This window comes from Xylaria bambusicola (assembly GCF_022495145.1).
Source record: "Xylaria bambusicola strain CBS 139988 unplaced genomic scaffold F5B22scaffold_44, whole genome shotgun sequence".
NCBI classification, from domain to species: domain Eukaryota; kingdom Fungi; phylum Ascomycota; class Sordariomycetes; order Xylariales; family Xylariaceae; genus Xylaria; species Xylaria bambusicola.
The window spans coordinates 137622-156131 of NW_025953597.1; the positions used below are offsets into that span (position 1 = coordinate 137622).

At 49.5% G+C, this 18510-nt stretch overlaps 6 protein-coding genes across 6 annotated transcripts; 4 read left to right on the forward strand and 2 right to left on the reverse strand.

Moving 5' to 3' along the window:
- Positions 1-834: 834 nt before the first annotated feature.
- Positions 835-4215, forward strand: F5B22DRAFT_378613 (uncharacterized protein). The gene is made up of 7 exons (XM_047971245.1): positions 835-1483; positions 1555-2133; positions 2191-2715; positions 2780-2918; positions 2979-3055; positions 3108-3181; positions 3235-4215. The coding sequence occupies exons 1-7, from the start codon at positions 1287-1289 to the stop codon at positions 3945-3947; spliced, it is 2304 nt and encodes a 767-aa protein (XP_047827834.1). The 5' UTR covers positions 835-1286; the 3' UTR covers positions 3948-4215.
- A 641-nt stretch (positions 4216-4856) lies between these two features.
- F5B22DRAFT_378615 (major facilitator superfamily domain-containing protein) lies at positions 4857-7623 on the forward strand. Its single transcript, XM_047971246.1, has 11 exons — positions 4857-5152; positions 5332-5631; positions 5735-5765; positions 5843-5936; positions 6032-6117; positions 6232-6368; positions 6458-6578; positions 6683-6773; positions 6866-7056; positions 7139-7302; positions 7372-7623. The coding sequence occupies exons 1-11, from the start codon at positions 5001-5003 to the stop codon at positions 7487-7489; spliced, it is 1485 nt and encodes a 494-aa protein (XP_047827835.1). The 5' UTR covers positions 4857-5000; the 3' UTR covers positions 7490-7623.
- A 636-nt stretch (positions 7624-8259) lies between these two features.
- F5B22DRAFT_378819 (kinetochore complex Sim4 subunit Fta1-domain-containing protein) lies at positions 8260-10758 on the reverse strand. The gene has a single exon (XM_047971250.1). It carries the CDS (start codon positions 10360-10362, stop codon positions 8752-8754), a length of 1611 nt encoding a protein of 536 aa, XP_047827836.1. The 5' UTR covers positions 10363-10758; the 3' UTR covers positions 8260-8751.
- Positions 10759-10983: 225 nt separating this feature from the next.
- Positions 10984-12629, forward strand: F5B22DRAFT_378838 (uncharacterized protein). Its single transcript, XM_047971252.1, has 2 exons — positions 10984-11156; positions 11280-12629. The coding sequence occupies exon 2, from the start codon at positions 11340-11342 to the stop codon at positions 12474-12476; it is 1137 nt and encodes a 378-aa protein (XP_047827837.1). The 5' UTR covers positions 10984-11156; positions 11280-11339; the 3' UTR covers positions 12477-12629.
- Positions 12630-15118, reverse strand: F5B22DRAFT_378835 (FYVE zinc finger protein). The gene has a single exon (XM_047971251.1). The coding sequence runs from the start codon at positions 14760-14762 to the stop codon at positions 12783-12785; it is 1980 nt and encodes a 659-aa protein (XP_047827838.1). The 5' UTR covers positions 14763-15118; the 3' UTR covers positions 12630-12782.
- Positions 14946-16700, forward strand: F5B22DRAFT_619043 (putative siroheme synthase Met8). Its single transcript, XM_047975760.1, has 2 exons — positions 14946-15582; positions 15682-16700. The coding sequence occupies exons 1-2, from the start codon at positions 15475-15477 to the stop codon at positions 16381-16383; spliced, it is 810 nt and encodes a 269-aa protein (XP_047827839.1). The 5' UTR covers positions 14946-15474; the 3' UTR covers positions 16384-16700.
- Positions 16701-18510: the final 1810 nt, after the last annotated feature.

Consider the following 18510-nt stretch of genomic DNA (forward strand, 5'->3'; position numbering starts at 1 on the left):
TTATATAGATAGCTTATATAAGTAGAAATAGAAGGCTTATGTCAGGCGCGGCTTATATGGAATCGCTTAACTCCGTACGCTGCCTGTGGCATTGCTTACCGATTTGGGTTTCGCGCGGGACCCTATCTCCGTCTGGTCCGTCTGATTGCATGAACGGCTGATGATAGAAGAACACGTTAGACTTCTTCTGCCTGCCGTACTCTGGAATGAATCCAATAGGAGCGAACTTGTCATCCCGGGTAGACTGTAGGCTATTCAAGTTACCGTCTCTATGACTACTGTGTGTAGAAGCATACATTAAAATGAACGGAATGGGTTGGGAATAAGAGAAATGCTGATCATGTGTAAGTATGCACATGTAGGTCATGGACCACGCACGCATTAGTGGCTTGGTATTGTGGTGCAAATCTGCCCAAATCGTTCCCAGTATTTTGAACCATATCGAAAGGACTCAATGTAAGAGCATACCTACAGCATACAGAGACAGGGAGACGAGGACCTGCTTGACTTTTACATGGACATAGGTAGAGGCTTGAACCCGTGTTTTGGGGACGCATCTATTCATGCCTTTCAAGCCTTTCGGGTCAGGTATTCTGACAACCAATACCTAACCAACCACACCTAATAGAAGACTATGTGAGTAATGTTATCATACTAAAAATATAGGTGAAAGAGCAAAAGACATATGATGTATAAAGTAGATAGATTCTTAGAGGCCTACGTGTGCCTTCATGTTATAATGTTGGTCTATTGGTTTCGCTGTGTCAAAGGCCGTCTTCGTGTGAAGTGGCGACGTTTAAATAAAAGTCTGTAGGCGCCTATTTAACCTGCAGGCCTGCTGTAGAGTACCTAGAGGTATGGCCTGCGGAATACCTACCTGGGCACAAAATAGTGACAGTATATAGTGCCCTTAGTGGTCTGAAGTGGGGCTGCGGGACAAAGAAGCAGTACTATCATCTATACAGCCCACTCCAAGTTCCGACCACGATGCATATACATCCGGGCATGGATGGATAAGTATTGACCTAAGATACCCGGTAGAAACAACCATCTCACTGAGAACGTGAGCGATACGCAAGGCGCTGTCTCAGCCACCGCTCCCTTCTCACTTTGCGATATCTGCTTTGTGCGGCTTCTTATGTCTTTCGTCTGCCCGTCTTTGCTGTTGCTGCTGCTATGGTCGTCCGCCTGATCATAGTATGGATAACTGCTCAGCCGCTGCTGTCATGGTTGTCGCCTCGCTCGCTGCTATTCTCTCCTCCGTAATCTAGTTGTATGCCGGTACCATGTCGGAAGTCTCGTCCTGGGTGTCCAATAGCGAATCCAAAGATGAAGAGCGCTTGGCTTCGTGTTTCAACTGCAAAAAGTCAAAGGTGAAGTGTGTGCGCCCCGAAGGCTCGACAATCTGCTCGCGCTGTACCCAGCGCAAGCTCGAGTGCAGTGCGCCCCTGTTCCACGTCGGCCGCCATAAGGGCGTGAAAAAGTAAACCATCCCCGTCACCTGCCGCTTCTCAATTACATATCCTACCTATATACTAACACACATCGCGCCAGCAAACACTCGGGGCTGGAAAAGGCGGTTTTCCAGATCGAACAGGCCTTGAAGAGGACCCATCCCGGCTCTGATCAGATCCAGAATTCTGAACAGTCGGCCGAACTGAGATACTTACTCGAGAGGAGCCGGGACCTCCTCAGTGCGGAGAGAAGCCAGAAACATTCGGCTTCTGGTACGAACGGGCGCCGCCATGATGGATCCATTCCATCCCCTCAGCAATCGTCAGCCTCCCATGGAACGCCACCATCACAAGCTGAGTCGCGTGACGCTGCGACCGTGTCGCAAACCGTGGATGACGACCGCCAGTTGAACTTGGACGATGCTGAGAACCCCCTGCAACTGCTCGCGAGGACATCTGAGCTGTTGTCTTCCATCGGCGTCGCTGGTATCGGATCCGCTACGGGCCATCTGCCGTCCAAATCTCTCCCGAGCCGTGAACGGGCCCTCGGAGCCGACTACGAAGGCACTTTGCCTGCATTCTTTGGCCGGTTCCGACCACGTCTCGATATCGGCCCTGATCTAGACCCTGTCGAGCTTGGGCTCCTCACCCTTGCCGAGGCCGAGCATCTATTTGCATAGTAAAAGCTGTACCTTTAGGCTTCTCAAGGTGCTTTTGGTGCTGACAAATGTCTCAGCTTTTATGAAAACCTGGCGCATACGAGATGGGGGATCGACCCCGTCCTACATACTGTTGATTTCGTGCAGAGGCGCTCGGCTTTCCTCTTCACGTCAATAGTCGCGGCTTCGGCACTCTTTTCGCCATCCCTGGAAGCCCTTTATAAGCGGCTTTCAAGACATCGCCAGAAGCTCGCAGACCTAGTCATCTCGAAACGATACAAGTCTGTCGAGATCGTCTTGGCCTTTATGGTCAATATTCCCTGGATTTCGGCTGGCGAACATTGGGCCGACGACGACACCTCGACATACATGTCCATGGCTTCGAGTATCGCGTTAGATTTGTACCTGAACAAGATCATACTACCCTCATCGCCGGAAGCGCCTTTCTCAAAAGATAACGTTCCCTTGTCTGACCAGATCTCCACTAGGAAGGCTCTGAATGTTGATGGGTTCACTGAAATCGACCCAGAGTCGGAGACGGGCAGGCGCCTCATAAGGAGAAGGGAACGAACGTGGCTATCTCTGTTTGTTCTTGAGAGAGGGTAAATGATTCTGTGCTGCTGAGAGCTCCTTGCATACTTACTAACACGCGTCTTCGTCGCCTAGCGTATGTCTAGCTAGAGGGAGGAGCTACATGTTACCCATGTCACAACTGATTGAGAATTGCGACCAGTGGCATCTTTGCGAGCTTGCAGATCGCTGGGACGGGTCAATAGTATCTGTGGCTGTTCTCCGTAGGGACCTGGTAAGATTCAACCCTGTACGTTCCTTGGACCTACTCAACTGCTAATGGGCTGTTTTCTAGGCGAAGTTGATCACAACCTTGCGAGGAATTTGTGACAGCTACGTAAAGGGAGTCAGTGAGACGACTGTCATCGACAAGTATGTATATATCCCTGTTCCATCATTTGGAGCAATGACTCACGTTTCACAGCTTAAAGAATGAAATTACTATATTCTTTGATAGGTGGTATCACACTTGGCCCCTACAGCTCGGAGAGCGAGAGCGTAAGTTGCTTCCCTTGCTTGTGCGACAATCAATCCATTGACAGCATACGCAGAGTTTGCGCTCCCTCCATATGTGGAAATACTCGCTTCTCACACCCGCTTATCCATGTACTCTAGCATCATTAACCACAGCACTGCGCCAGTCGGAGCGAGACACTTTTTTCGAGCTGCCGGCCTGTCTTCTGCTCTCAACGTATTACGGGTTGCTGTTCAAGGAGAAGGGCAACTCCGATCTATGCCCAACAACACGGCCATTATGATCTCTTTCGCGGCATGTTTTGCGCTGCGAGTCAGCACGGTCGCGGATGATAGAGGATCCAGCTTGGCACCTAGTATTCGAGCGCTGATCGCAGAGACCATCGATGTCTTGGACAGAATAGGGTCCACGCCTGTACAGAGGAGGGGACTCTCTTGTCTTTTCGCCGGACAGCTCAGGCAGATCCTGAAACTTGCCTTGCGATCTGCTGAGACCACAAGAGTGCCGTTGGCAGAGAGCAACGGAGTCATGGATACTGGGCCTGTCTACCCCAGTAACCCTAGTGCCAATGCAACAGCGCACCTGACGACGAGCCAAGTCTCGGCGCAGCTGCAGATGCCTACAGGCGGTGACATGCCATCCGATTACCTGCTGTTTTCTACCATGTCCAACGACCAACTGAATGAGGCCATCAACAACACCGATGTGGGACTCGATGCCCTGTGGGAAGACTTCCAATTTCAACAACCGTCGGAATTGGACTGGATGGACTGGAGTACGTTTACATGATGGAGTACTTGTATGACTATCAAGTGTCCTTGTGCAAAATGGACATTCCCTGTGTTTATATGTAATTCATGGCGATGAGAAATGGGTAGGTAAGAGGGGCGAGCGGCGCTGTAGATATTGAAAGGCCTATTCATGAACTCATACTCAATACCGTAAGCAGAAGAATCAACGGCAGTTTTTGTTCTCCCGAATCTAGACTCTTTCTGCGCCCCTAAATAAAAAGACCAGGATAGCGGCGCCACGAATTGCTTCATTGGATGGCCACAACATTTGGTTGCCGGGTCTAAACTAGCATCTCTACCATACGTAGTAGGTAGGGATCTGGTAGGGGTAAGCGTATTTGACCGTATTTGAAAAGAAAAAAACCATGTCGAGCATGTCTCACCGCACCATTGCTCATTTCCCCTCACTATCGGAGCCTCGCTCACCCCCAGAGCTCACCCCAATACCAGATGACCTAGGTATCTCCTTTCTCGCTAGGCGACGAATCATAGTGGCGGCGCCGTCATATCCTAGCATCCCGATGTAGCGAAAGATCAGCAGATCCTACCCAACCCCGAATCCTTCCCCCTCTCAGTCATGTAATAACAAAAGAATCTATGACATGGTCTGGATATGTGAGGACATGGTATCTGGCGAGTCTGGGCGAATGACTTGACGCAGGACTTGTTCTCGTTGCATACTTCGGTAGAATTTGGAGTCCGACCCCCCTGCCTTGTCCAGGAGGGTAAGCGGGTCGACTCCCCCACAATCCCCATCCCCATTTTCTGCCCATTGTCTGTGCTGGCTTCGATGATTACCAGCGCTTACTTAGCGTAGCGTATTAAAGTCTGTGCTACCCCGCAAAAACCAAGACCGCCGGTCTCCTTGTCTAGAGCTTGTCTTGTCTTGGTTTCCTCGTCGCCAAGATCTTGGTATAAAAGGTGAAAGGAGCGTGCCGTTCCTCCCTTTCTCACTGCCGGTGTTACTGCCTTCTTGGTTTTCTGACTAGTATAAGCCACCCGCCGAGCCAAGTCCAGGTGTAAGAGAAACAACAGCGACGGAAAAAAAAACATGTCCGAGAAAGAAGAATCCGACTTGCGAGCGTCCAGAGGCGGTGCTGATGAACTGGAGAGTGTGGAAAAGGGCGAATTGTCGTCGCCCGAGGAGCAGGATGTCGTCGATAAGAAGTTGGAGAGGAGAGTCCTTTGGAAACTAGATACCAGGTGTGTTTTTACGAAACTTATTCAACTTTTCAACTATTTTCGACACGCGACGCATAAGAAGTTGAAAGAGAAGGAAATGAACTTGTTCATGTCATGGAGAGGGGACATCTAGGAAAACTGCATGGTAGAGATGAGTTCACGAGCTAACAAACGCACCTCTTTCTTTCCAAACATAACAGAATCCTCCCCATTCTCGCCGTGTTATTCCTGTGCTCCTTCTTCGACCGGACCAATGTCGGCAACGCGCGGCTGTACGGTCTCGAGGACGAGATCGGCATCTCGGACCACCAGTACGACGTCGGGCTCGCCGTCTTCTACGCGACGTACATCTTCGGCGAGATACCCAGCAACCTCATCCTGAAGAAGGTCACGCCGAGCATCTGGCTGCCGTGTCTGGCTTTCTTCTGGGGCATTATCGCTATGAGCACGGGGTTCATTAAGACGTTTGCGCATTTTGTGGCTGTGAGGGCACTTCTGGGGTAAGTTCTATATTTCCTCAACATTCTTCGTTTCGTTGAAGTCTCTGTTTGTTATCCTGGCCTTATTGGAGTGGTACTGTACTAACTTGCTGCTTGATTATAGTCTGTGTGAGGGAGGATTGTTACCCGGCATGGTAGGACACATCGGGCTAGCCCGCCTCAAATTCGACACGATACAGCCAAAACTCGCTGACACGTCTTTCTCTCGCAGATTCTGTATTTGTCAAGTACTTACAGGAGAAGCGAACTTGCCATTCGAATTGGTATATTCTATACCTCTGCGTCTCTATCGGGCGCATTCTCAGGTATGTGGCACCCCCCCACTAGACAGCCTGTCATTCCACTCTGTACCAGATGACACATTCATCAAATAATATGAACTGACATCAACTCTCCCCAGGACTGCTCGCGCGAGCTATCTCCGAGTTAGGCGGTAAAGGCGGTCTAAGCTCCTGGAGATGGATTTTCATCATTTTCGGCCTCTTCGTAAGTTCATCAAATTAAATTTTTTTTTTTTTGCATAACATGTATAAAATTGAGTGAATTAGTGAGAAAGACCAATGGTTTGCTGATTCCTATCTTATCTTGCGCGCACAATAGACTACCACGGTGGGCTTCACGACGTTCTGGCTACTGCCCAATAACGTTGCGTCGGCGCGGTTCTTCACGCCTGAGGAGAGAGAATATGCTGTCCAGCGCTTACGTGCGCAGACTACTAATAGTGGTGGGCGAGAACAGTTCGTTTACCTTCAATTTCTTTCCCCCGAAAATCTATCGTCAATGATACCGGTGCAGTTTACGCGGCTAACGTATCCTTCATTCACAGAGAGGAAACGGAGAGGTTCGCGTGGTCCGAAGTTGCCCGCGGCGTCTTCAACTGGCAGACGTGGCTCTCTGCGTCAGCGTACTTTGGAATTCTCAGCGGACTGTATAGTTTCGGCCTCTTCGTACGTATTCCTCTTTTCGAACTTTCTCTCTATATGCGGGACTCCATTCCTAGGCATGAGAAAGAAATTATGAAAGAGATATCTAACGAAAATATTTTTTATAGCTACCTACCATTATTAAAGACCTGGGTTACACGGCCAACGAAGCTCAGCTTTGGTCCGTTATTCCTTATGCCGTTGCCGTGGTTGCTACATGTTAGTTTACCCCCTACCTATCTACATCCTCCCCTGTTTGTTCCTTGGTCTGTATACTTGGTACGTTCGATATTGACTGACTGCTTATCAAGTGTGCACCGCATACCTATCCGATCATTTCCACGTCCGCGGCATCATAATGCTGTGCTCGCTGCCCATTGCCATCATCGGATACGCAGTCATAGCCAACACGCCTTATGCCAATGTGAAATACGGCATGACATTTCTCATGGCCACGGGCTTGTACAGTAGCGTTCCGCCAGTTTTGGGCTGGCTTTCGAATGTAAGTGGTTTTTTCTTTTTTTCCTCTCTTCATTCTTGAATATAAGGGGAAAATGTAACTAATTAGAAAATCCCCCATGCAGAACTCAGCAGGTCACTACAAGCGAGCTACGACGAGCGCCCTCCAACTCGCCATCGCCAACGCCGGCGGATTCGTCGCCGTGTTTATATACCCCAAGAAACAGGGCCCGCAGTATCACAAGGGTCACACCATCGTTCTCAGTCTTCTAACGGCTGGCTGGTTCCTGTGAGTGTGCACCATTTGATAATGGGTGTAGAATTTGTTGATAAACTAATCGCGCGAGTGAAAAAACAGTGTTCTCGCCAACGTCCTTTACTGCTGGAAAGTCAACCGTGACAAGGCTAGGGGTAAATACGATAAGTATGCGGGGTACAGAGATGACCGGGATCCCACGTTCAAGATGGTGTTGTAAACGGGAAAGAAAAGAAGGGAGGAAAGTCGGGGTTTTTAATATTCTATCTATAATGGACATGAAGGTCTGTCTGCCCGAGGCTTTTCTTCAGATTCAGACACCTTGCATATATGGACAAAAGTATATGTAGAAAGAAAAAAGTGTCACGAGTCCGAGAAACTTGGAGTCTGCTTCTTCTCAACATTGATCCCAATAGCTAGATGTAGATAATCACGACACAACATTACGTAGTAATATTTGGGATATCACAGCATTGGAAGAAACTACATGATATGGAAAAGACATGCTTACTTAGAAGCCGTCCTGTCAGCTCCTTGTAGTATAAAAAGAGCTAATAACACGTCTTGGAATTGCATCTATTCGCAATACCTACCCTCTAAACTTCAATGTCTTATGCTAGCCACGGGTCTATAGAATCTCTAATTTCCGCATGTCTTATAAAGGGCCTTTTGTAAGACATGCATGTACCCATGCACGTAGACGTACATACTTGATCTGCATGTTCAGCCGCAGGTGGATGTAATATGTATTAGGTAAACCGTGCTTAGGCGATGAAATACTTGGCGATGGTCATCCTCAGTAGCAGTTGATATATCTATATATATACGGAAATGAAGGCATCAGTTGAGCGCTTAACGAACCGCTCCTCCGAATAAGGAAGTATCAGGTTTACTTGGCTGAGACACTCGGCTGTCTTGCTATTATGGATGCGGTGTAGAAGAGCGGTGATTATAGCACATACAAACATATGTGTATATATGTAGAAAGGGCGCTGAGGTGATGAAGTAGGATTCGCATTCGCTGTCAATGGTGTTTACACTTCTATATATCCTCTTGGCTGAGCCTGTCTGTCAAGATTACAGAGTATAGGCGGCTAGGCGTATATAGTCATCTTAACCTATCTAGACTTCTGCTTTGTTTGATAAGGTACAGGGGTTTATTCATCCGTTCATTCAATTAAAATAAGTAGCTAAGGTCATATTGTAGGTAGAACTACAGTCCGCAGCGTGGAGAAATACCCCTGAACCCCTTAGCTTCGTAAGCATTCCCTATGCTATTTTGGTCTTTTCTTCGAGAGGCCCTGACTTGATCTTAGTCGAAGGGGACATTTGGTTCGTTATATAAAGGGTATGGACTGATGAGATAACTCGAATACGTATGTCCAAAATACCGTGATACGTATAATGAATATACGTGGACTAAGCTGGCGAGGAAGCAAGGCATGGGTGGTAGAGACATAATCCTGTGTCATCAAATATCATTCACATTATGACCTGTAGATTCGCCAGCTGCAGCGCACTCTGACTCCATTCTCGGCCCTGGGCCTTGCGCACCAGGCTGCGCAGGAATGTGTCGATGGCGAGGTCCCCATGCGTATTATTATCATCACCTCTACCTCCGCGAGGCGCGAAGACCTTCACCCGCGTATCGGAGAGTGCGAAGGCGTCGCAGACCACGCGTAGCACGCGCACGCCTGGGTGCGTCATGTCCAGCGCTAGGTGGTGGTCTAGGTAGTGTGATAACGCGTCTGTGAAGGGCTGGGAGAAGGTCTCTGGTATCCCGTCGTCATTATCGGCTATAGTTTCTTGATCTTGCTCGCGCGGACTCTCGCGCCATGCCCACCCCTCTTCGTCTTTGCTCCCTCCTAATCTCCGGCGTCGGAGTCGTTCCTTCTCCTGCTCTTGTGCGGAGCTTGTGGCAGGACGTTTCTTACTACCTGTTTGATCCTTGCCGTTACTAGGATCTGTGATAGTCTTCTTTCCAACGCGTAAGAAACGCCGGATTTCTTCCGAGGGGACCACTATGTCGATAGTTTTCAGACCTAGCGCCGTTGGCTTTGAATGATCGTGGGCCTTCTGCTGTGCTTCTGAGCCTGCTATTGCCGTGTCTGTCATAGGTTCGAGATGAAATCCAAGTGTCAGCGCAATGTCTTTGTCTAGCATTTTTCCTGTACTCGCGCTGCTTTCTTCTATCCACCGTTCCCAGCTGCGGACTAGAGTCCGTGTACCGAGATGGAGAGGGCTGATTCGGCAATCGAAGGTGCTAGAGAGAAAATCTACCAGGACGGCCTTGAGCGGAGCAGGCATGCGCATCAGTAGTAAGGGAAAGTGGGCGAAGGAACTATCCTTGTACTCGTCTTCTGTTGTCTCTCTTCGTTTGTCTTGCGACTTGCTTTTAGACATTGTAATGTTCTGCGTCCACGAGGGAGGTTGCGATAACCCAGCTTCATTTTCATCTCGAATATCGTCGTGTATTTTATTCCCGCTTAGTTTTCTCCCGTCATCGAGTGACGGTATCATGATGGCGTTGAAGGCAGCATTTTCGTACTGTAGATCTAGACATAAGAGCTGTGGCACCTGCTCTGACTGTGCGCCTGTGTCCTTAGTTTTCCCTTTATTCCTCCTGGGCTGCATGTATTTGCGGCCCTGCGTCGCCTCGTCGTGTATGCTTCCCGTATCTGCTAATGTGGGGAAAAGAAGTACGGAGTCACACTCTCGCCATTCTACCCTCTCTAGTACGCCGAGGCGGCCGAGCGTGGTATCGCTCTCGAGACCAACTTGTACGCCACGCACGACGTCACCCACGAGGGTGTCGCGCAGACGCCTGGACAGTTTCTGCAGCCCCTCGGGTGTGAGCGAGTTCTGGCCTATGTATAGCGGGGAGACGCGAAAAGTGGAAAATGTTGTGTTGAAGAATTTGAAGCTTGCGGATTCGGCTTCGCCTTGGCTTATATCTGGATCCGAATCTTCTGCTTCTCTGTTTGAGGCAGCGTCGCCGTCGCTGTCACCGTGGCCATGGCGCTCATGATCAGCAACGGGCTCTGGTTGCGTTGCTTCTGTTGCCGCAGGACGTCCTCGTCTCTTAGGAGGCATGGCCCAGTGTGCTGTTGTGTGCCGATGAATTGTAGTGATAAATAGCACAGATGTTAAAGCCACACTTTTCGAGAGAGAAAACTCGAAGAATGGCGACGCATGAATGATTGAATTGAGGTCTTGATGATGCGAGGCTGCGATAATCTATAATCCGTGTGGTGGTAGATGTGGGATCAGACAGAGGGAAGCAAGGATCTAGCGCATCAACTTTGACGCGTACTTTCACGTTTCAAAACAGTAATGATCCCGTAATCACAGCCAATGTCTGTATGTCTAGAAGTAATTACGCGTCGTATTGATTGAATCTTGAAGAGTTGACGCTTTACTGTTCTTCAATCGTGGCTCATAGGACGATGACATGGAACGAGCTCAAGGGAATACCTATTTGGCCTGAGGTGCAAGTTGTAGGTACAAGTGAGGATGTACCTAATGGTTCGCTACAGGGTACTTATAGGTACCTTAGTATCATCTGATAGCGCAGCACAGCGCAGAGACGATGCGATGCGGGGGAGGGGCGCGGCTATTCGAAAATGGAAAGGAAATGGGCTGATGACCTACATAGTACCTACATGTGCATGGATGATGGATGGGTCAGGATGCATCCATCGTATCTCTGTACATATTCCCCAGATCCGAACGGCTTATCAGTACCAATAGCAGTGGCATGAGAATAACTCTGTTCCAGTATTGGGTACATGTATATAATGGTATTCGGATGCAATACATTTGGGCATTTTCGTCGGGGCAAGGGATCACCGTGTATTACACGACCTCGGCTCAGCAGTTTACTTACAGTAGGTATTACTATGTAAGATCTATCTATCTACACTTGCACATCTGATCACACATCGAAAGCAATCCATCATCACATCTACTCTTGAATATAACCCATAAAAAGCTATAAAAAATATATACAGCAGTCCTGATATCATCATCCTGACCAACTCCCGCCAAAATCTCCTTCCTTATACCACAAAATGACATCACCAGCATCAAGCACCGCAGACATCATCGACACAGCTAGCGATAACTCGGACGAATCCAACTCCAGCAACTCTCACACCACATCCGAGACAACACCGCCCCAGTTCCCGCGCTTCGGGGCCCTACCCGCGGAGCTCCGCCACCACATCTGGCGTCTCGCGGTGCCGTCGCCGGGCGTCAACTTCTTCAACGTGCACGGCTTCCCCAACGACCACGCCAACTGCAACCGGAGCACCTCGCCTCCGTGGCTATACCTCGACCTGCGCCGTCTGGACATCGACGACGACGACGACGACGTCTTCGCCTACGACCCTTCGTCGTGGCAGGCTCGCTCCGCCGTGCGCAGCGTCTGCCGCGAGGCGCGCATCATCTGCGCCATCCCGGAATCGAAACGCGCTGACATCGTCCTCACCCGTCCGACACGAGGTCTCTTCGTGCGCGCTGGCGACGGGCAGTTACGGGGTGTCACGCCGCTGCGCATCGAAGACAGCGACGGTAATGGATCGAGCGTCGTCGAGCCCGTCGTACATCGGACCGTGCAGGTCCATGTGGACGACATCCTCTGTCTGTCCATCCAGAACTGCAGCTTCAACCTCCCGCACGAGGAAGCCCCGTTTCTGTCACCGGAGGATGTTAACGACGACGGGCTGGGTGCCGCCGACATCGACGAGGGCTGGGCGTACGATCCCCAGCTGGAACCTGCGTTGCCCCTTTCCATACCCACGACGAATATCTGTGTGGGAATGGCGCGGTGCAGCCCGCCGCTGCTCCGGAACATTGCTACGACGCTATTCGAGCTCGTGCACAGCCACGTGCCCGACGACCTCATGCCGGACAGGTACGCCGGCGGTTATCTCCTGGGCCACTTCTACCTCATGTTCGACGCCTTCTACCAAGATCTCGGCGAGCGCGACGTGCTCGAGGTGACGGCCGAACCGGCCGTTGTCTGGGATCGCTTCGGCGATGCCTATCTGCGGATACTCTGGAGAGCGGGACATCCCAACCGCCCCGACGTTCCTCCCATAACGTACCGCTTCGTCAAGATATGGCCGGAAAAGACCAACATACGCGAGAGATACCTCCGCTCGGCCATCCTTCGTTCACCAAAGCGGCCTGCACGTTCTTCGTGAAAAACAAAGTCTGCCTCGCTACTAGAAACATGAGTTGAGAAGAACAAGGTTTTTATACAAAGTAAATAAATCTAGCAATAGCAATAAAAGGCAGTGAATGTGAACAATGCTAGGCTTTCAAATGTAACACCATGCGTGCTCATATATGCCCCTCAACCCTTGAAAAACAACCTAGCGCCGTGCTATGCAAATGATATGGGAAGACTAATTCCCCCAAACCCCTAAAACCTGAAAGAAATCAGAGCAACAACACAAATTCGTTGCGCCAGGGTATCACTGCCCGTACAAACTGTACACGGTCGTGATTCAGGGAAGCGTGGGCCTGCCGTTGGCATATAAGCCCTGCCAGCGTTGTTCTACGCTACTTACACTGGCCTTGGCCGCCGCTATCTCTTGTTCAAGCTCCTCTACGTTGCGTGTGAGGGCGCTCACTTCTTCGAATCGCCGCGCGCCCCTCGATGTATCGATCATTTTTTGAACCATATACTTTTGTTCCTCGAGCACGATGAGACGCTCTCGTAGGTCCTTCTCTTCTGTCTCTAGAGCAGAAATCACAGTACTCCCTTCGCTTGTTTGACTGGCTGTTTCAGAATTATCTGCGTGCCGTAATGGGCTCGCGACATGGCCGTTGGCAATGAGGCGGTGTTTGGAGCCATTTGAACTGTGGTGCTTTAATAATCGGGGTATGTTTTTCAGGGGTAACATGTGCATGTGAAGGAAAGAGGACGCCGCCTGATAGATTGCTTTCTGTAGCTGCTGCTGATACGGGCTATCTGTCTTCAGATCGCGTATCCGTCTGGCCGCCACATCATACTTGGTGAAACTCTCCGTCAATCGCTTTCGAAGTTTAGCAGCTTCTTGTATCTGAGCATGACTAGGTGGGTTGTTTTCATCTTGGAGAGGCAGAAGAGCGCGCTGGAACGTAGGCAATAACAATTGAATACCTCGCTCGAATTGCCTCAATGTCTCATATGCTCGTTGATCGGGCGGCTTGCGCATGACGGACTCAACAAAATCGCGTTTGGAGAAAAGGGTCGATTTGCAATCGCGACACATTCTTATATCGACGCACATGGACTCGCCTTCCGCTTTCTCTGATGGCATAGGTGAATTGCTTGCTACGTTCAAACCTACCTCGGATGAACATGCAGTCTGGAGATCCGCGCATACCACCCTCCCACATATGCGACAGTGATGACGCCTGAAGGTCCATGATCCAAATTCCTGCTGGCAGAATGGACACCTGGGAACCTTGGCGTCTTCCTCCCAGGTTACAACCGACTGCTCCAGAAGCTTGCGCTGATTTCGCTGGCCGTTGAGAGACGAAACGGGAGATAGCAAAGTTCCACCGCTACTGGTCGATACCGTACTGGGAGGATTTGCCAGTAAGTGTGTCAGTTTGGTGAGCCGTTTTTCGAGACGCGAAACTTCGAGTGTCTGCTTGTCCACTCTCTTCCTCCGCATGGCTGTAAAGCTTTGGGTGTGGTCCCTCGTAAAGCCATTATGATCATTGTAGCCCTCTCTCGACTTGTAGCATGTTTCACAGACCCTATACCAGTAACCTCTTACGGGTTCGTGCGCAGCCAATCTCGAGAGCTTCATCTGGTACATGGTATGCTCCTCACAGAATAAACGACCGCATTGCCTACAGTTGATGCTGCCGTTGACGGCGCCAAGGCGCTTGCCACAAGCCGGGTCTGTACATAAGTCGTTGAGCCCTGACCTTTGCCAGTGTGAAGTGTTTATCAAATCGTCAGGGTCGATGTGGGTTTCAGGAGCGGGTGCTCTCGAGGTTCTCGCAGATACTGGCGGAGGAGGGGACGCCGACTCGTTGGATTCAAAGACGTCGAGACCTCGCAATTTCTGATTGATAAGAGAAAGAGGCTGGAAACGCTTCGCTTTGAGGACCTGTTTATCTATCCACGACTTGACCTCGTCTTGCTCGAACTCGGGTAGTTCCTGGTGGTTATCGTCGATGTGGCGGTTTAACTGCAAGAGGGTGAGCATCTCCTCATTGCAGATGGGACAGACGAGGCTTGAGCTCGCATTGCCTATGTCGCTGGGGCCGGCGAGGCTGATGTTGGAAGTCAGGTCCTGAGAGAAGTCGGGCAGGGGGCTCGAGGCGGTGGGCGAAACAGAAGCAGCAGGCGAGCCGAGAGACAAGGTGCTATCGGATGGTACGGAGGGACTCGTTGCGCTCTCTCTGCGAACGGCGGGCGACACTGGAGGCGCGAGTCCCCTCCCACTCCCCAAGACCCGACCTCCTCCAAGCTTGCGTCCAGACATGGCAGCGGGAGGAGGAGCCTACAGCACGGGAGAAGGGAATAGAGCCATCTGGCTGGCTCGAAGGCACAGTCGGTAGAACGGTGAACGGTGCTTCCCTTGAGGTGGATAGGACGCTGCAAGAATGAGCGGAAGATGCTACCTAGGAGGTAAGCTACGGGAGGTTCTTGAGGTTGTCACACTGCCTACCTAGGTAGGTAGGTAGGTAGGCTTGGAGAGGGGAGAACGACGAATTGAAATGTCGATTGTATAGGCAGACAAATGAGCTAGCTAGGCTAGGTAATCTACCTAGGTTTCAGCTTCAGTACCGGTATCCACGGGCTTCTCTACAAGGTCGCAAACCGGTGAATGGCAACGAAGTGACGAGGCTGAACTTAGAAGGATTGGGATTCGTCAGACATGGCCCTGTAGAGAACCAACATGCGCAATGTAGTGAGCGGTAAGGCACTTTACTTTACTGGTATACTCCAGTCATTACAGGGGGCCGGTAAGCGCCAGATCCACTAAATCCGCCCCAAGTCCATTCCGCATTAGCGACGTCATTGGCGTATATTCTCCGGCACCCTCGCCAAAGCACTGGACAATTTCTTGCCTGCCATGGCAACGAAGCATCGATATCGCGATGCCACCACCATGAGCCAATTTGCAACTTGGCTCCTCTCCTTCCACATCGTCACATGTCGAGGGCCTCTGTTGCCATGACCTGTCAGCCAACATGACAAACACCGACAAGCACACCTTTCCCGACGTCCAGGGAGGAGGTAGTTTGATCTTGGCCTGGCAAATCAAGAACAAAACCGTCTTGGTCGTCGGCGGCGGCGAGGTCGGTGTTATGTTTTTTTTTTTTTTTCTATTTCTCTCATTCTCCTATATCATCTACACCTCCAGTTGACAAGGAACTTCCATTAATTACTTTAACTAGGTCGCCGCCGGTAGAATTCTCAATGTGCTCAATGCCGATGCTAATGTCATCGTCGTGTGCCCGTCTTCCGGTCTCAACCCCGAAGTACGCCATCGCATCGACACCAACGACAACGTGACGCACATAGATCGCGTATTCGAGCCTGCCGATCTAGAGACTCTTCCTCCCACCAACGCCCCTCCCGACATGGTTCTCGTTGCGGTCGACGACCCGGCTGCTTCGACACAGATTTGGAAGCTCTGCAAGGAGCATCGTATCCCGGCCAACATCGCCGACGTCCCCTCCGAGTGCGACTTCTACTTTGGCAGCGTCCATCGCGATGGGCCACTCCAGATCATGGTGAGCACCAACGGCAAAGGCCCGCGTCTAGCCGCGAGCATTCGGAAGTGGATCGGGAATCAGCTGCCCTCCGGCGTCGGCAACGCCATCGAGAGGATCGGTGAGCTGCGTGTCAAGCTCCGCAAGATGGTGCCTGACCCAGCCGATGGGCCCAAGAGAATGCGCTGGATGACCAAGGTGAGCGACGCCTACAGCTGGGATGACATGTGTGCCCTCACCGACGAGGATATGGACAACCTCTTGAAGTTTTACCAATCTGGAAGCGCCCCTGAATTACACGTCCTGAAGGCCATGCGTGGAGGCAAGGTTCCTGAAGACTTGGATATCTTTGACGGATCGTTCGGCTTCAGTATTGTTGCATAGCTCATATGTAAATTGGGGAGGCCTTTTTTCCATACGATTAAAGGCGTGGATCTCTTACACCTCCTGTCTCCCTGGCAGATATCTTTCCAAGGCCTGTAGTTATGTGCAGTTTAGTATGAACCTGTCACGCTTATGGACTCTGGTTTCGGTATTTTTTTCTTGTATCAAGGTTTTGGTTCACGATTATGCTCTACTAAGGCGATTTCAAGCGGATCACATGTACATTCAGAAATTTAAAAATTTTTGTAAAAAAAATATTCTCAGGCCATCATCTGCTGGCTCGTTAATAAACTCATATTCACTTTTTTTTTTGTTCAGATAATTATTCTCAAAATCACATCAGTCAAATTAAAATATCTGACGATTGTCTATCTTCATGCAGTCTGATTAGGTCATCTCGACAAATCTCTCGGGGTTACGTAGAACTTGATCGAAAAATAATTATCAACCATCGACATTCACTGTCCAGCTTGATTCCCATTAACGCTGGGATTTCCATGTCACAACGTATGTACAAGGATTCATAAGTGAGGCTTGAAGTTTCGCCTGCTACCAGTTGATACTATGTTATTCTCAGTCAGACGTGCAGCTATTGCTTATCAAAAAGTAACAATGTTTACGACTGCTATGCTTTCCACAGGATTCTTGTCCCGCCGTTAGATTTGACATTCCCGTATTCTCCCTAGGAGAGAAAGACGATAAATTATACAATAATTACTATATAAACTACGAAACCCTTTCGCTTAGTTCTGTCAGATCCCATCAAGCCATATTGGCTGCGGAATAGGCGCGAGAGTCTCTTACTATTTGTTGCCGTGATAGTTCTTTTGAATTTCAATATTACAGTAGCAGCACCATACAAAGTTCTGCTGAAAGACAAATTTAATACTGATGCCAATTATTAATATTATGGACACATGCCTAGTTGATGCCGATGTAAAATAATAGACATATAGATAACAATATCATTGGCAAGTTCCCGTTTCTAACCAAGAGTTTGGGCATCATGAGCCCGCTCCCCCCTCCTCTTTTGCTGCTACCAGAAGAGCATAGTTTCCCACTGTTTGAATTTTCGAGGTATGTCAATGTGCGCTGTGTGTCCACCTAGAATTCATATCTACAAGAAGTTCTACAAAGATAGAAAGATATGATGATGTCAATTTTGCTCGGAAATAGGGGTAAAAAGCATTCGGCGTACTACAGTACTGCTTACGTGTTTGTAAAGTAACTCGCTGAGCACTATGTTTGGTGGGTTCCCCTTGTGGGATTCTAAACTTTTAGCTCTCGTTGGATTCGATACCTTCGCTCCGAGGAATTGCGTAATGGTCGCGGGGGATAAGAATCCTGCTAACGGCAAATGCTCGTGACAAAGGGATTATTATCTGTGTCTCAGATAGTCTTACTATTGCCTAGATTGATGCACGAAGGTGCCTTGCATGCCGATTCACCCCATACAGTTCCCTCAATAATCAATAGTGCAAGTAGTGCATGGACTATCCTCACAACTTGATTCTCTATCCTATTCGTTGCAATCTATCAATGGATCCTTGAAGAGGAGCGGATGGCTTACAGCATCCTCGGACGTCTCGGCCTCGAAGCCCCTGCTCATCCACACTGGTTCTTGCCCTCCTCTAAAGAGAGAATGTAATCACAGGGACTCTATGCTACATGCTAGTTATTACCACTCATTACGCGTGTAACGATGTGGATGGGCGAGTTTAACCCCCTCGTACACAAAATGTCAAAGTCGGATAAGCGGAAGTTATACTTTGTTCGTTTCCTTATACACTAGTTTTGAACTATAAGAATAAAATCAAGATAGAATCGAGACTGATGAGGCAAGGGAGAACCCCTAATTCATAACTGTAGATGTCTTTATTGATGCTTCGATTCCACAGTAATGACGGGTCAGATTAGCTTAATGATACGTAGTATAGATCCTGCGGTATAGGAGCCTATAATGCGATTCTTTTGTGGCACAGAGATCTTATGTCTCTCTGACCAGCAGTCTCTACTAAGAGGGTCCAAAATACTCATCTTACAGTTGACTACAGAGTGGTGACATTGCCAAAATAATAATAATAATAATAATAATATGACAGCTGTCTGGCTTTCGCAGTAAACGTA

Excerpts from the sequence above, each read along its gene's own strand:
- F5B22DRAFT_378819 (XM_047971250.1), bottom strand. The coding sequence starts at position 10,362 with ATGCCTCCTAAGAGACGAGGACGTCCTGCGGCAACAGAAGCAACGCAA.
- F5B22DRAFT_378835 (XM_047971251.1), bottom strand. The coding sequence starts at position 14,762 with ATGTCTGGACGCAAGCTTGGAGGAGGTCGGGTCTTGGGGAGTGGGAGG.
- F5B22DRAFT_378615 (XM_047971246.1), top strand. The coding sequence starts at position 5,001 with ATGTCCGAGAAAGAAGAATCCGACTTGCGAGCGTCCAGAGGCGGTGCT. Across the intron at positions 6,118-6,231 it reads TCATCATTTTCGGCCTCTTC|ACTACCACGGTGGGCTTCAC; the intron begins GTAAGTTCATCA and ends CGCGCACAATAG. Across the intron at positions 7,057-7,138 it reads TTTTGGGCTGGCTTTCGAAT|AACTCAGCAGGTCACTACAA; the intron begins GTAAGTGGTTTT and ends TCCCCCATGCAG.
- F5B22DRAFT_378613 (XM_047971245.1), top strand. The coding sequence starts at position 1,287 with ATGTCGGAAGTCTCGTCCTGGGTGTCCAATAGCGAATCCAAAGATGAA. Across the intron at positions 1,484-1,554 it reads CGCCATAAGGGCGTGAAAAA|CAAACACTCGGGGCTGGAAA; the intron begins GTAAACCATCCC and ends ACATCGCGCCAG. Across the intron at positions 2,919-2,978 it reads CTGTTCTCCGTAGGGACCTG|GCGAAGTTGATCACAACCTT; the intron begins GTAAGATTCAAC and ends GCTGTTTTCTAG.
- F5B22DRAFT_619043 (XM_047975760.1), top strand. The coding sequence starts at position 15,475 with ATGACAAACACCGACAAGCACACCTTTCCCGACGTCCAGGGAGGAGGT. Across the intron at positions 15,583-15,681 it reads TGGTCGTCGGCGGCGGCGAG|GTCGCCGCCGGTAGAATTCT; the intron begins GTCGGTGTTATG and ends TACTTTAACTAG.
- F5B22DRAFT_378838 (XM_047971252.1), top strand. The coding sequence starts at position 11,340 with ATGACATCACCAGCATCAAGCACCGCAGACATCATCGACACAGCTAGC.